At 37.5% G+C, this 17,809-nt stretch overlaps 1 protein-coding gene across 1 annotated transcript in view; it reads left to right on the top strand.

Moving 5' to 3' along the window:
- The first annotated feature begins 6,143 nt into the window (after window positions 1-6,143).
- Window positions 6,144-17,809, top strand: part of LOC122135596 (GTPase IMAP family member 9-like) — a 35,862-nt gene continuing 24,196 nt past the window's right edge. Inside the window, exons 1-3 of the mRNA XM_042715439.1 lie at window positions 6,144-6,242; window positions 6,474-6,764; window positions 9,538-10,342. Of these exons, the coding sequence (XP_042571373.1) occupies window positions 6,144-6,242; window positions 6,474-6,764; window positions 9,538-10,342 (1,195 nt within the window). The remainder of the gene's footprint in view (window positions 6,243-6,473; window positions 6,765-9,537; window positions 10,343-17,809) is intronic.

Here is a 17,809-nt window from a genome sequence, read left to right as displayed (position 1 = left end):
TAAAAAAAAATATAATAATAAAAAAAATAGTTATTGCAAATGGTACCATAAAATAACCGGGTAACTGCACGATCTTTAAAATAACATTCGAGGGCTTTAAAGACCTTTTAAGACCTGCACTTCACATTTCAGCCTTTAAACAATTTTTAAGAAAAGGGAAGAGTCAAAAGTATCAATTATTATATTATTTTAAACAATTAGGCTATTATTATAAAGGTAAAACAGTAGCAAAACTCGAGAGCTTGTTGATCTGAATGTGAGAACTTGTTATATATTCGTATTTGTAAGTTGATATTTACACTCACAGCTCTGATGTGAAAAGCTGAATCTTTCAATTTGCACACACAGACAATGATCAAAACACCCGTGTATGAATTGGAAGTTGCAGATTAATAGTTACAAATGTGTAAAATGACATTCACACAAAGAAAATGACATACATATCGCAAGCCGTTTTAGCATTTAAAAGTTGGTTTTGACTATCCATAAATATAATTTTGGATAGTCACAATTGTAATTCCAGATATCTATATTGCAATTATGACTCATCATAATTGGAATTAAGATATCTACAATGTGATTATGACTAGTCATAATATGCATTGAAGATATCTACAATTTCATTTTGACTAGTCATAATACACATTCCAGATATCTACAATGCTATTACGACTAGTCATAGTCTTCCAATTACTTCCATTGAAAAATATTTGCAGATATCTTCAATTGAGTTTTGACTAGTCGTAATTCCAATTCAAGATATCTTTAAATATGATTTGCCTAGTCAAAACTCTAATTAAAGATATCTCAAACTACAATTTGACTAGTGATAATTCAATTAGAGATATCTTCAAATGAGTTTTGACTAGTCGTAATCCCAATTCAAGATATCTTTAAATATGATTTGACTAGTCAAAATACAATTTAAGATATCTTTAATTCAAAAATGTTATGATATCTAAAATACATTTGTAGATATCTGCAATTCATTTATGACTAGTCAAATTACAGTTGTAGATATCTTGAATTGGAATTTTGACTAGTCTAGACTAGTTTTGTCTAAGAGTTGTATAATAAAGGTCCCGCATCTTTGGGTGATTTTAAACTGTTTTATACAGAAGTAATTCAATAGTATGGAAATAAAAATGTAGCTGGAGCATGTGTAAAAGTGGTAGGCTATACAGAGAGGACTTAAATAGGCTTTTGTCCTGTTTTATATCGTAATGTTGAGACGTGTGTGCTGTGGATTAAATTTTGTTAGTCTTTATTTACAAACGAACACATGTATAAACCTCATGTCAGCTGTTGCAACAAATATATAATGTTAAAAGAATCAGTGTCTATTTAAGTGCAAGCCTGCCTTGTTGTCAGAGACTACTTACACTATCGTCCACCAACATGTGATTGAGATAGTTAACACTGATAAACGACATTAACTCAACATCAGTTGTAGTGGATTAGTGGTTAAAGTGTGTGCTTTTTGACGCAATCGACCCGAGTTCGCATCCGCCTTTTGCCAAACATTTTTTCTCCTTTTTCAAATATCATGTCGTATCGGAAAGGCATTTATTTTCAATAAAAATTAAGGAAATAATTAAAAAGTTGAAAAGAAATATTTGGTAGGGTTAGGGTAGGTGTAGGGGGGGCTTTATCGTCCCAGTAAGGTGGCATCCATTTGAAAATTTTAATTAAAATGATCATTTACAGTAACTAAGTTATTATTGCGTACTGTTTTATAATGTACTACAATACTGAGGTGCAGATAATTGACATTATTTGAAATAAGTAGTATAAATAGCAGAAAATCTTGATATTTTCTCTTAGTGTAAAGAGAATCCATTGCTATTTGCACTTAGTGTAAATCATCACTGAACACCCCAGAATATTATCATCATGGATCTCTTGCTAAAATACAATACAATACTCCCACCTTGTGGGCTCATGGAAGCTTTTTTCCGCCACTAAATAAAGAAATTAATTAAGACTTTTATTATGTTGTTAGTAGTTAGCAGAGTAGGCGGGGAGGAGCTGAGTAAATTTATTCTGACGTCACACAACAGTATTTCGACTAGGAGCAATTGCAATTCAGATATCTTAAACTATATTTGTGACTAGTCGAAATTGAATTAGAGATATCTTTAATTACATTTGTGGATGTATGACGCATCTATTGAAGATATCTATAAAGTAATTACAGATATCTTAAATGGAGTTTGGACTAGTCATAAAGTATTTAGAGATATCTCTAATCCGATTTCTTACTAGTGCAATTATAATTGCAGATATCTCTAATTGTCATTGTGACTAGTTAAATTATAATTATGACTATCCGAATTACAATTGTGACTATCCGAAATTATATTTATGGATAGTCAAACCAAGTTTTAAATGCTAAAACCGCTATAACGCACCTATTCTCAGCATGTCAATGTCACATGATTAGCTCATGATTAGTTTTCTGATGAGCGTGGGTATTTTGGAACAAAAGTCCTCTGTTGCGGAATCACGTTGTGACTTCTATTAAATGCTGACATACAACTGAGCATTGTTCCTCTTTAGTTCATTACTGGTGTTCAGATTGTGCAGTTTCACAAGCCATGAAGGGAGATCAGCTGAAAGACTCGGGCATGGGTCCTGCCAGAAACTTAGTAGTGTTGAACATTTGGCAAACCTAACCAACCCCCCAATGACCTAGACTTACATGCAGTTTAGATATTCTATGTGCTTTGAATACCCTAGAAAAACGGCAGTACAATAGAATCAAAAGTTTTAAAAACGTTTTGGGAAAATAAATTGGTAAGATATTTTGATATTTTTATACCATCAAAGTCACCAAATTTTAGGTTTTGGCTAAAAGTTTTTTTTATTTTTTTATTTTTTTTACTTAAGTAAAAGTAATAGTAAATATAACATAAAAAATAGTCATATTTTACATAAAAAATATGGTACTTTTAGAGGTTATATATATATATATATATATATATATATATATATATATATATATATATATATATATATATATATCTCTCACAGAAGAATCAAAAACAGAAAAAAATGCATAAATTGATAGTCTTTATTTATAAATAGCATAGCAAATTCAGTGCACAGGGCCCAGATTTCCTAGCTATGCCACTAGTAGTGTGTAGTCATCTGTTGTCATGAAAAAAAAAAGAAAAAAAAAAACCTTATCCTTTAGAACATTGGTTCCCAACCTGGGGTCCAGAGTTCACAGGGGGGGCGCGGGAGCGGATATGCTTTGAGGTGAATAAAGATGCATAAAATGTTCCACTAATAATTTTATATAAAAATATTTTTTCATGCATATGTGTGTATTTATATATACAAAATAATTATACACAGTTTACACACATATATATTATGCAAACAAACTTTTATTTTGGATGCAATTAATTTTTTTCCCAGCACTAATATATATATATATATATATATATAAGGGGTTATTGTGACGTGTGTCCCGGCGCTCGTCAGCGTCGCCCTGGCAACACAGTGGAATCACCGGCACTAGCTCGTCATGGGCTGAGCGGCAGCACCTGCAGCTCATGAAGAGGCGTCTACTTCAGCCGGGGAGGAAAGCAGTAGGGTGAGCAATGTCTCCCGACACAGAGCCTAACTCTTTCCTCCTCTATCACAGAGAGCAGCGTGTGACCGTCAGCCCCAACCAGGAGAGCACCGCACGGGATCCACCACTCAAGGCACAGAGGGCACAAGGGAGTTGGAGCACTACGGAGAGCACTGTCTTCACTCAGAGCACCAAGTTGTCAATAAATCCACCCTTCGGGGATTTTCTCTAACAAAACATAATGTAATAATATTTAGTATTTCTGTGCCTTGACAAAATATTTTTATATATAAGGGGTGTAACGGTTCACAAAATTCACGGTTCGGTTCGATACGATACACTTGTGTCACGGTACGGTTCGGTACGTTTTTGATACAGCAAAAAGAAAGAAATGCCAGAGAAATTTCCTTGATTTCTTTTTTTTTATATTAAAACTAACATAATAAGGTGTGATATTTTTTACTTTGAGTAATTCTGGAGCTATAATTGATTCTTCTTATGAGCATATAAAACAAAAACAGCTTCTTGGAAAAAATGAAATATTGTAGTAGTTATAAACCAAAGGTTTATTTTATTTCAGATTAACATTTGAGGGCAGCAATTGTATTCATAATGTCAAAATAAAACCGACGTAATGTTACTTGAAGGCATTATAGCCTACTATTCCTGCCAAACTTTCATGGTTGGAGTTAGTGTCACTACAGTAAATCCATGGTGAATGTTGCAGATCTGGACACTGAATAGTTCATTTGCGGCACAATGTTTCTTCCTGGTTTCCACGCGCTGTTTGATCCGTTAATAACGGAGAAACGTGAATGTTTCTCTCTAGATCTCGCAGCGATGTTATTACTTCTGTGGCAAATTCAAATGCTTTCTTTACTGGATCTCTTATTAGCGCTGTGTAGTAACAGCGTCGCATGATCACGATCGGCTCGCGCTGCACTGGTCCAAACTGATAAACGGTCCGTCAACCACACAATAACGAGCAGTTTCGTTCCGCTTGCATTATGTTTGCCATTTGATGTTGGGCACTGTTGTGGTCGCGCCGGCGTCTCTTACATTATGAGCGCGCTTGCCACGGAGGGAAATTGTTCATTTTGAATATGCTTGCTTAAATAAGTGTCATTTAGCTCTTTTGTCTGATTTCTTCTCAAATCTTGCAGTATAACTAGTAGTTTACTGAGACTATACTTCAAAGTGTACTAAAATGCTACAAGTATTTAATTAGTAAACTATCAGTATGCCTATAAGTTCACTTTTAGTATGGTTGCAGTACACTAGTGAGCTGGACTTAACTGGATAAAGAGGTTTATGCATCTGCAAAATCATCTTTCCATATTGTTTTGCAAATGTTCTGTGAGGGTTATATGAATGAGGGTTAAGCGCATTGTAAAAATGCAGAACGTTTGCTGTTAAGTTTAGAGTGAGGGTTAGGATTAGGGTTAGATGCATTTAGGTTTGTATGTGTGTAAGAGAGAAAGAGAAAGAGAGAGAGATTTCTGTGTTTCTGTGTGAAGGTGCTTCCAGATCTTCACAGCGAAGGAGCTGAAAGAAAGAAAGAGGGAGAGACACAGAGAGGGCAGTGGATATATCTTGCCCCTTCCTTTGCAGGCTTCCATGGGTGAGTGTTTCTGGCTCCTGTGTATTATGGGCTCTCTTCTACATCTTACACATGCATGTGTCCCAATCACTGACATTTCAGATAAACAACACAGACTATGTGCCTAACACTTGTCTGCAATAAATAACACATTATAATAGTTGTGGCACTGTACTGTTACACTGTTACATTAACTGATAATTAGATTCTGGCCACATTCTAAAAATACACATGTAATGTATTCATGCATATTTTCCTTAGCCATACCTGGAAGCAGGGCGTTGTTAGTGAAAGGAAAGGTAGGACTATGTATGGGGGCCCCTGCAATTTCTACCAAAGGGGAACTTCAAAATTTATGTGAATTACATTTATAGTATTACATTAACTAAGGATCGTCTACATCCACATTAATCAAAAAATGGCATTTTGGTCCATGCTAGTGTTTTCCAGAAGTTGTTTGTCTACACTGAAATGTCTAAAAAAATGCTTTAATCACTTCACTGTGCATGCATAAAATATGATAAAAGCTTAATAAGTTGATAGACCAGACATGAAGTTCTCAATTATCTGGCATGATTATTTTATTAGTAACATATCCCACTCTAAGTAATGACACTCTAAGTCAAATATCTGTAAAAGTAGTGCCCAGTGTACTGTGTTAACATGAAAGTATTTTCCATATTGATTACACAGGTGTTTTACCTGTATTTTGAATTGCATTGTGTTGCTTTATTGCTGGAGGAAATGGTCCAGACATTCATTATTTTTAAACCCTTCGATTTTTAAAGTCCACACTATAATGAAAAAACAGTGTTTTCAAATTTGGTAGAGCTCAGTTTTCACTGGACAAAAGCACTGTTTCAGTTTGGGTGGAAAGTCAAAATGTAGGGAGAAAGATGCAAAAACCCTGTTCTGGAGCAGCTGCTGGAGAAATGTGGAGGAAGATATCAGACCTGTAACAAGATGATGAACAACCAATCAGAGATGAGAGACCTGATGAAGAAGATTGAGCGTCTGTATAATGAGAATCATCAGCAGTGCTACACTGGAGAGATGTTCAGAGTTTTTATTATTTTTGGTTTAGCCACACATCAGTAACGGAACTAAACGCACAACTGAACTTAGTTTTACTGGGGAAAAAACGAGCTGTCAGGAAACACAATACTGGGATGAGAAGTTTTCATGTCAAAGAAAAGCTCCAAATCAGTCACTCGAGATGTAGCTGTGAAATCTGGGGCTGTTAATGGGTTTCCAGTCACTGTTTATGACACACCTGGATTCTGTGACCCAAAGATGAGTACAGAAGAGATTCAGCAGACACTTGAAAAGGTTATTCAGAAATGTGAATCTGGTCTCTGTGCATTTCTGCTGGTCATCATCTTTACTGAAGAAGAGAGAAAAACTGTGAAGAAGATTGAGAAGCTTCTGGAAGAAAAACACTTGGAAAAAACCTGGATTCTCTTCACCAGAGGAGACGAACTAGAGGAGGAAAACAGGACCATAAATGAATTTATCAATGAGACTGAAGAACTGAAGAAACTCGTTCAGAAATATAATCAGAGATACCATGTGTTCAACAACAAGGTAAAAGGACATAGTGACCAGGCTCGATTACTGCTGGTAAAAATTATCCAGAGATCTTTTGAAATAAATGGTGAATCTTTAAAAATAATCATACAATAAAACTCTGTGAACTTTTTTTTTTTTTTTTTTTTTTTTTTGAATGTTTTAAAACTTTTTGAGTAAAATTGTTGCAACATCTTGTTGGTAAATTATATCTTAGTACTGCTTCACTAAGTGTATAAGATTGTAATACAGATTATGTAATTATGTATTTCATTGTATTGTTATAAATATTAATATATTTACAAACCAACTGAATTATCAACTCAGTTGTCACAATTTAAAATACAATTTAAATATTAAGGAGTACAGGCTACATAGGTCCGTGTAACGCTTCACAATTCAATTTTCAGACCACGGAGCTAATGCAAAAATGCAAAAATGAAACCAAACATTAATTTTTTCATTTTTTTTTTTCAAGTACTTCATAAATTAACAATTGCCATTTTCTTTCATTTTTTCAATTTTACTTTTTCTAAACTGTGACTTCAGAAATGATCATTTGAATAAATAAAATTTAAACAATATCCTTTTTTTTTTTTTTTTTTTATCTTACAATTTGCGCTGTGGGCTGTACCATTAGCGCATTTACATACAGCAAAAATATCCACAAACGCTTAACGTGGCTTAATGTATCGTACTAAAACAGTGACACTGGAGGACACACCTTATTAATAATAAACATATAGGCTACTATTTACAGACAAGCAGAATAGGCCAGAATATGGAAGCAAATTGCGCTAAATTGCACATTAAGTGTTTTGTGCCCAACTGAGAACCTAAAATACGTGGCACAATGAACAAAGACAAGACAGTGGGCCCAAACTCTGTATATTTATTAATACAATCTATTAATAAAGTTTAGGTACAGGAAAGCAGATGAGAATATGAACGCTACACGCTAAATTGTTATCCTTCCATGATAGGCTTAATGGAAGAAGACAGTGTAAATGTACGGCTAAATTCGGTATACACCTTATTAATGTTGCGAACTATATTGCCTTGCCTACAGGGAAGCAGATGTGACCATAATATGATAGCGACACGCAAAGTCTCAAGTTAAGTGTTTTCCTCCATTTGAAAACCATTATTTGAAAATGCTATGGCTTAATGCATTAAGACAGTGATTAAAAAACCAAAGCATACATCTTATTAATAAAGCATAGCCTAATATTTACACACAAGCAGAAGAGCCCAGAATTTGAACGCAACGCAAGTTTCACGTGAAGCGATTTTCTCCATAGAAAACTATCTATCATACACAAGCACATAACCATTGGAGAACATTCTAAAACGCTTAACGTGGCTCAATGCATTAACACTGTGTTTTTAAAGGACCAAATTCTGTAAACATATAATGTAGCCTACAGACAAGCAGGCGAGTCCAGAATTAGAACGCAACGTGTTTAATTACGCGTTAAGCGCGTTTAACGTGGCTTATGCATTAAAACAGTTTTTAAATGACCAAACTCAATAAACATTATTAACATAGGCTAAAGATTTATTCATATACACCAGCCACGAAAATCCGTCTACATATGTTGGAACTGTAAAAGCTACATTTGAAAAACATTATAGCCTACAGTAATTTGCTATCCTCAGCTATGCTCAGCTTCCACTTTCCACGGCCGCGGCTGTCGCTACCTGCCACAGTCTTGCGGGACTTCGGAAGTGGCAGCGGCATCAGCTGCCGCCGAGTTACATAATTTGTGATAATGTTGTAGCCTGCTGAAAAAAAAAAACTATATTCAAATATTTTATAAGCATTTATAATCAAATGTAGCTTTTACAGTTCAAACATTACACGGATATGTATGTAGACGGATTTCCGTGGCTGATGTTTAGCATAAATCTTTAGCCTACGTCTCCGGTGGTTATATGTGTGTGTGTGTGTGTGTGTGTGTGTATGGCATAGTTTTCTATGGGAGGAAATTGCTTCACGTTAAACTTGGCGCGTTGCATTCATATTCTGATGCTTAACGTGCAATTTAGCGCAATTTGCTTCCATATTCTGGCCTATTCTGCTTGTCTGTAAATAGTAGCCTATATGTTTATTATTAATAAGGCCTGTCCTCCAGTGTCACTGTTTTAGTTGGATACATTAAGCCACTTCAAGCGTTTGTGAAACAGTCTGCGGCACACCCCCGCACTAATGGTACAGCCCACAGCGCAAATTGTAAGATAAAAAATAAATAAATGGAAAAATAGAAAATTGTTTAGAGTTTTATTTAAATTATAATTTCTTCAGTCACAATTTAGTGAACTGAAAAAAGAGCGAAAATGGCAATTATTCATTTATGACGTGATTGAAAAAAAATGAAAAAATGAATGTTTGGTTTCATTTTTGCATTTGCACCATATGGTCTGAAAATTGTGAAACGTTACACGGACCTACATAAATATAATCTTCACCATCTCCAACATCCAACCCCAGCTGAAATTTCCAACAAATGGTTTTGGGTATGTACGCACACGTTACTTTATCTTTGTAAAAAAAATCAGAGTGAATAATATTCCAAAATACTATTTTGATATTAATCATGCAATGACCTGATTCTTAGAGCCATATAAGAGTTTTAAATTTCTATTTCGTCCTTTACCAAATCTATTTGTGTGTTTGTTTTCAGGTGTGTTTTTGTGACTGTCAACTGGAAAGTTGTTAGTTTGATCACTGCATTTCATCAGGGCACTGATCATGATGTTTTTTTCTAAAAGATTGTCCTGTAAATGACTTACATCGGTTTTCTCTTTTTATAAATCATCAGATGGAAGGGGACTCAGACGGATTCATGTTGGTCCAAACCCTCATAATGAACCAGACGCTCCTGTCTTCAGTCTCACATCCAGAAGGATTGTTCTTCTGGGTAAAACTGGTGTTGGGAAAAGTGCAGTTGGGAACACAATAATGGGAAAGAAAGTGTTTAACTCTGTCATGGGTTCGAGTTCAGTAATCCGTGGATGTTCAGAGAAGCACGCCACTGTTTCAGGCAGATCAGTGTCTGTAGTTGATACTCCTGGATTCTTTGACACACAATTGAAACATGAAGAGTTAATGATAGAGATAGCAAAAAGTGTTTATTTATCCAGTCCTGGACCTCATGCCTTTCTCATTGTGTTCAGAGTAATTGACAGATTCACTGAACATGAGCAGCAGATTCCTCAGCAGATTGAGATGTTGTTTGGTCAGGAGGTGTTACAATACTCCATCATTCTCTTCACTCATGGAGATCTGCTGAAAGAACAAACTATAGAGAACCTCACTGAGGAGAACTGTCAATTAAGAGATCTACTAGATCAGTGTGGAGGCAGATTTCACGTCTTCAACAATGAAATTCAGAATAACAGAGAGCAGGTGAATGATCTGCTGCAGAAGATTGACACAATGATAGAGCAGAATGGAGGACACTACAGTAATCAGATGTTTCAAGATGCTCAGAGATTCAGACAAGAGGAAGAAAAGAGAAGACAGAGAGAGGAAGAGGAGGAACAAAGAACAGATGAGACTGAAAGAATGTTAGAGGAGAAAGTAAAAAGGCAAAGTAAACAATTTTTAAACAGGTATGAGCCTAATTGGCTTCTATCAGCTTTTGCACTTGGTACACTGGAGCATTTGGTTGCTGGTGAATTGATTGGTATAGGTATTGGTGGGTGCAGCTTGTGGACTCATTGGTGGCCCTGTTGGTGCAGTTGTTGTTAGCAAAGTTAGACGTAATGTGTGACAAATTCTCATGGCCCACATGTTTAGGGGACCCAAAACCCAGTTATGGCAAATATTATACATGCTTCTGCCAAATACCTTTGAATTTAAATGTTCACATGCTCCAGAATTTCTTGTGAAAGCCCTGTGTGGAGCTATTACTATACCACACTAGTCACTGATCAGTAAAATGACATTGTTGAAAATGCTTCTATTTATACATTTACAGTTATTGTACCTTCTGAATAAAATACTGGATTATGGGAAATTACAGCATTTTAATGCAGCATTTTAACACAGTGAGCAGAGCTGAATGAGGGGCATTTCATGCTGTTGTGAAACTGAAAGAGTCTGATGGCTGGAGGCTTTTCTCAGAGCTGCTGGACCAAAGATGAACCCAAAGAAGAAACTGGCTGCAGATTAGAGCTGTGGAAATCTGTCACATTTAAAGCTTTCTATTACACATTGATTATTTTATTAAATCATGAGTACAATTGCTTTTCCTGCTGATAAAATAAAAATGGATGCCTTTGTTCACTTAAAGTGTGATCTAAATCTGCAAACCAAGTCATTTACACTCTCAATAATAAACATGACTCAATTTTCACCAAGTAATTCCTGTTTACCAGCTTTCAGGGATTTTAGAAGCAGTTTAGATGAAGCAGATAAACAGTGCTGGTTATTTATGTGTTATTTTATCAGAATAATAGTATATAGATTTTCTGTGACAAATACATTTTGCTTAACTTCTTGAAATATCAATTAACTGTCAAAAATGTTACAGAAGATCCTCTGATCTTGTACTGTAGTGTTGTACTGTTGTGTGGTTTTCCTTATAGGATTATATCTTAATCAAAGAATGTATACAGTATTTTCTCTGTCCTACATGTACTGACATTACTATGGAATGAAATCTGTACGTTTACTTTGAGCCTTAAAGATGCTGACAAATGTTAAAAATCTAAAAAATACACAGTTAACATTTATTTTTTTATCAAACGCTTTTATCTAAAGCGACTTACAAATCACTTTTATCTTTTTGTTTACATCTTAGTGTTTACAGAGGTGAGGAAGCATTTAAAAGTTTGAAGAAATTTCAGTGAAACAATTTTATTGTATAAACCTTGTCCATTTTTATGTAGGCCTATAAACAGTTGTATTTATATAAATTGAACATCATTTCTCACAACAAGTGAACTTGTTCTCATTTGAATTATTTCGTTTATCCACAAAGGGGTGCTGGTGAGTTTTACATCTGCTCGTTTGATCGTCAGGTCAACCACCTTTTTACTTTCGGTTTATAAAAGTCAAGGTGAACATAAAATGGCGCAGAGAACAGGTAAGATTTGAATAACCAAATATGTAGGTTATATAAGCTAAATGCTAAAAGTTTGTTCAAATATATCAGAATCCAATATAAGTCTATTAAAGCAATGATTGCGCCCAGCTGGTGGAATGACCTCCCGATCTCAATTCGAACAGTCTTTACTGAGTCTTTACTCATTTTTCAAAAAAAATCTAAAGAATCATCTTTTTCGCCTGCACTTAACCAACTAATACTAGTACTTACCTTTTCTTTTCTTGTCTATAATATTCTTAAAAATAAAAAAAAAACCCTGGCTACGTGTTCTGTACTAGACTAACTGAGACTTGTCATAGCACTTGTATACCGTTGTTGTTCTCTTGTTGATCTGATTGTTTCTACTGTTCTCATTTGTAAGTCGCTTTGGATAAAAGCATCTGCTAAATGATTAAATGTAAATGATTAAATGTGATTGTAGCGCTTAATCATTAAACCATTTGAGTTGTTTGTTACCTACTTGTTTATGATTGGCATATATCGACAAAAGAACCTACTTAATACTTAAATAGCCTAGTTTAATTCCAAGATATATTTCGTAAAATCACAATACGTCCATTCTATTTAGAAATATGATTGTGATTAGAATTGTGGTAGAGATTGCGTTGACAGAAAATTGCGTAATTTTCAAAATTGTATGCATAAATTTTGAAACAAAACGTGAACAAGTCGTCAACGATACTGCAACCTCAAACAACGAATGATGAACTTTATAAACTACAGTCAGGGCCGGCCCGTGGCATAGGCGACATAGGCAGTTGCCAGGGCGCAAAATGACTGGGGGACGCCGCACAAAAGGTTTTTTTTTTTTTTTTTTTTTTTTTTTTAGGTCGGAGGTTTGGTCGGAATGGTCACCTCTTGTGACCATTGTGCGCTCCTACACCCATATATTAAGCAAAATAATTTCTGACAGTTAACAAAATTTAAGTACTGATCGATCATCGAACTGATTAAAATAACGTTAGAATAAAATAAAATAGACATACACGAAAAATCATAAGATTTGACAACATGTCATGTTGGACTAATTTAAACACTTTCTGCGTCGTGAAGTAATTATAATACAGCATCATAACGAATTAATTATGCATGGAGCACGCTAAAATTGTTTAATAATTCTTAATTGGACCTCATTATTGAAGTACAAATCCAAGCACCAGAAGCAGCCCACACTCTTTAAGTTTTCTTTAATTGAAAAATATGCATTTTCATCCATTCAAAGGCTATATGGTTGTAATGATATTTTAGTTCAAAATTTTAAGTGCCATTGTTTAAACTGCTTTATTGACTTTATTGACTTCAGTTGTCAGCTTTCAGATTTCATGTCATTTTGTAAATTTCACAGTATTTTCACCTCCTAAATTATACACTTGTGAAGTCACAATTTTATATTGGTACAGTTTACTCAGGCCGATTACATTTATTATTATTATTATTTATTTTTTTATTTTTTTGTATGACATAAAAATTCTTTTTAGAATAGTTGTACATAAATAGGTTAAGCAAAACAACTGTGATTATTTCTGAGAACTTTTTACCTGCATTAGGTTACAGTACAAATATTTGTATATATATTAGTCTGTCCCTTATTTTCTACAAGAATAAACACTATTTTCTTAAAGAATAAAAGATAAAGAATCACAATTGTCCCTTATTTTCCATTTCTGAAGTTAATTGGCAACCCTAATGATGACGTAATTATCTTTTGACTCCCCTGACAGCGGCACCTTGCTCAAAAAACAACAGAAATAAATAAATAACAACAAAAAAGTCAGTTGTTGGAGACTATTTTAGGCATTTTTAGATTAGATTAGATTAGATTCAACTTTATTGTCATTGCACATGTAAGGTACAAGGCAATGAAATGCAGTTAGCATCTAACCAGAAGTGCCATAAGCAGTAAGTACAGGATTTTAAAATATTTTAAAAATACTATCAGCATGATATACAGATAGGTGTACTACTATACAGATGGATTATGTAATAAGTGTATGTACACTATAAGCAGAAACTATGAACATATGAACATCATTTACACTAATGCAATGGACAGTGAAAAAAGTGCCTAGAAAATATTCCAGTGTGCAAACGGATCATTCAGTATTCTGGATGAACAGACAGTAGTGCAAGTAATAACAAGTGAACAGTTTTTTTGTTTGTAGTCTGTTTGTAAACCAGATGTAGTGATGAGGAGAGGTGAGGAGTCTGTGTATTTGGTGTGTGTGTGGGGGGGTGGGGAGAGTTCAGTAAGGAGACTGCTGTAGGCAAAAAGCTGTTCCTGAATCAGCAAGTCGGCAGAGTTGCTTGGGTGAGGGACAGGTTGAAAATGTCTGTGAAGACCCCTGCAAGCTGCTCTGCATATGCCCTAAGCACACATCCAGGAATGCCATCTGGCCCAGCAACCTTGTGTGCGTTGATCTGGCTCAATGCAGTGTAGACATCTGTGGAGGTGAGTTTGAGGGGTTGGTGGTCTGCTGAGTGTGTGATCTTGGTGGCCGTCTCCTTGCTGTCGCTGTTGAAGCGAGCATAAAAGTAATTTAGCTCGTTAGGGAAGGAGACGTTTGTGACTGTTGCTTGCCTTGTAGTCACTGATGACCTGGAAGCCCTGCCACATGCATCGGGAGTCAGAGTTGGAAAGGTGTTCCTCTACCTTCAGCTTGTAGCAGTACTTGGCCTTTTGGATGCATTTCATATTGCTCATATTTCTCTTTGTGGTATAAGTACTTATTACTGTAGGCATAGTTGTGGGCAGAGGTGGAAAGAGTACAAAAATATTCTACTCAAGTAAAAGTACCGTTACATTAATTAAATTTTACTTAAGTACAAGTAAAAGTACCAGTCTAAAAATCTACTCAAGTAAAAGTAAAAAGTAGCTCATTTTAAATTTACTCAGAGTAAAAATTACTTAGTTACATTTTAACAGTGGGAGGGAGGCAAAAATGTGACAGGCCAAGGGTGTCAAACTCAGTTCCTGGAGGGCCACAGTCCTGCACAGTTTAGATATAACCTTTATTAAACACACCTGAACCAGCTAATCTAATCATTTAGGCTTATTTGAAAACTACATGATATGTGTGCTGGAGCAGGGTTAGAACTAAACTCTGCAGGGCTATGTCCCTCCAGGAACTGAGTTTGACACCCCCGGGATAGGCCTATTAATCTCAAACTAGTTTTTTTTAATTAAAGGAATCAGTTATTTAGAATAATAAGACATTTGGGCTGTTACCAGGCAAATCAGTATCAACAAACTCATCTTTCAATGCAGAGGAAACGCAGAAGCTTCATCGGAAGTGACATTTAGATGTATTTACACACTGTTTAGTGCAGGACAAGAATACATTTAACCTGCAGTTACAAATGCATGAATAATGTTTTGATATACAAGACATAAAATGTTGAATACTCATTTGAAATTATAAGAAATTAATTATTGAAAAAAAAAAAAATCAAAAGATACTTTAAATGTGAAATTAAAATGGTCAGTATGTGTCAGCAAGTCACTGTTAATCAGTGAGTCATTGCGATTGAACCGAATCATTTAAACCGTTGATTCATTCAGGAACTAAACACTGTCTGTCACAGTGTCTGGGTTGTGTTCCCTGGGTAACCACTAGATGTCCTCCTTCCCCACGATCCCTGTCTCCTCATTGCACTCAGCTGTCACTGGTTAGTAATCATTGCACGCAGTCAATTCCCCATTAGCGTTTGTCATGTCCCTGTGTATTTATACCGGTCTGTCTTAGTATGTGTCACGGAGTCCTTGTTTATTCACGTCCGTCTCTAGTCGTGTTCTAGCCTGGTGTCCTTGTTTGTTTATCTTTTGGATATGTTTGTTATTGACCCCTGCCTGGACTGTTTACTCTTTGGATTGCCCCTAAATAAAGACGTACTCACATTTGAATCTCTCACCGTGTTTCCTTGTATCCCAGACGTGACAGAAGGACTCCGTCACACTGAGATCCAGCGGTATGTCTGCTCATGTTTCCTCCCCAGCCACAGAGCGGGAGAGGAGGAGTTTTGAGGGAACTCGCCTGGTGGTTTTTCCGGGGGACCAGGGGAGGTCGCCGAGGAGGGAGTGGTCGAGAGGAGGTTCAAACATCGCTCTCAACCATGGCCCCCCTTCGACCCGGGGCTCGGGTGGGATGGATCAGAGCCACTATCTCACCATGGCGGACGGAGAGGGGAGAAGAAGCGCAGGTCCGCCATGGTGGCGCAGGGCCAGCGCCACGAGACAGCCCATGATGGCGCCAGCCCAGCGCCACTGGGTGGTCGCCAGCCCCACGCCACGAGGCCAGACGGCCGCCAGCCCAGCGCCACTGCCCAAGATGGCCGCGGAGACATTTTTGGATTACTTCTCCATGTTGAACAAGATCCTAGAGATTCCCAGGAGTGTTCACGTCACGGCTGCTGAGCCAGCGCCACAGCACAAGATGGCCGCCAGCCCAGCGCCACAGCACAAGATGGCCGCCAGCCCAGCGCCACTGCACGAGATGGCCGCCAGCCCAGCGCCACTGCACGAGATGGCCGCCAGCCCAGCGCCACTGCACGAGATGGCCGCCAGCCCAGCGCCACTGCACGAGATGGCCGCCAGCCCAGCACCACAGCACGAGATGGCCGAATCCACACCTGTGTCGCCAGACAAGATGGCCGACTCAATGCCTGAGTCTCCGGACAAGGTACCACTGACTCGCCGTCATAGAGGGCGGAGGAGGAGACAGGCATCGACCGTTCCTCAAGGGCCGGAGGCCGTTCCCGAGCAGGCCGCTGCCGTCCCGGAGGCCGTTCCCGAGATGCCCGATGCTGTTCCCAAGGCCGAGGCGGTGCCCGATGCTGTTCCCAAGGCCGAGGCGGTGCCCGATGCTGTTCCCAAGGCCGAGGCGGTGCCCGATGCGGTTCCGGAGGCCGAGGCGGTGCCCGATGCTGTTTTGGAGGCCGAGGCGGTGCCCGATGCCGAGGCGGTGCCCGGGGCTGTTCCGGAGGTCGAGGCGGTGCCCGATGCTGTTCCCAAGGCCGAGGCGGTGCCCGATGCTGTTCCGGAGGCCGAGGCGGTGCCCGATGCTGTTCTGGAGGCCGAGGCGTGGCGCCCGATGCCGAGGCGGTGCCCGATGCTGTTCCGGAGGCCGAGGCCGTGCCCGATGGAGCCCCGATGCCCGATGCTGTTCCGGAGGCCGAGGCGGTGCCCGATGCCGAGGCGGGTGCCCAAGATGGTTCCGGAGGTCGAGGCGGGGCCTGATGCCGAGGCGGTGCCCGATGCTGTTCCGGAGGCCGAGGCGGTGCCCGATGGAGTTCCGGAGGCCGAGGTGGTGCCCGATGCCGTTATGATGCTTATAATACAGCATCATAACGAATTAATTATGCATGGAGCACGCTAAAAATTTTTAATAATTCTTAATTGGACCTCATTATTGAGGTACAAATCCAAGCACCAGAAGCAGCCCACACTCTCTAAGTTTTTTTAAATTGAAAAATTTAAATTTTTTTATTCATTCAAAGGCTATATGGTTGTAATGATATTTTAGGATATTTTAGTTCAAAACATTAATTAAAATTCATAATTGACTGACGTTTCATAGACCTTCAGTTGTTAGCTTTCAAATTTCATGGCATTTTGTAATTTCACAGTATTTTCACCTCCTAAATTATACACTTGTGAAGTCACAATTTTATATTGGTACAATTTAATCAGGCCGATTATTATTATTATTATTATTATACCTGCATGCAGACTATGACAATAACATTAAAATTAGAATAAGAATACATAAACATAAAAAGCAAAAGAAATATAATTATGATTACAACTCTGAAACCTGCAACCCGCATTAGGTTACAGTACAAATATTTGTATATATATTAGTCTGTCCCTTATTTTCTACAAGAATAAACACTATTTTCTTAAAGAATAAAAGATAAAGAATCACAGTTGTACCTTATTTGCCATTTCTGAAG

The sequence above is a fragment of the Cyprinus carpio genome, chromosome A3 (genome assembly GCF_018340385.1).
Source record: "Cyprinus carpio isolate SPL01 chromosome A3, ASM1834038v1, whole genome shotgun sequence".
In the NCBI taxonomy this organism is placed as follows: domain Eukaryota; kingdom Metazoa; phylum Chordata; class Actinopteri; order Cypriniformes; family Cyprinidae; genus Cyprinus; species Cyprinus carpio.
This window is presented reverse-complemented; position numbering and strand designations above follow the sequence as displayed.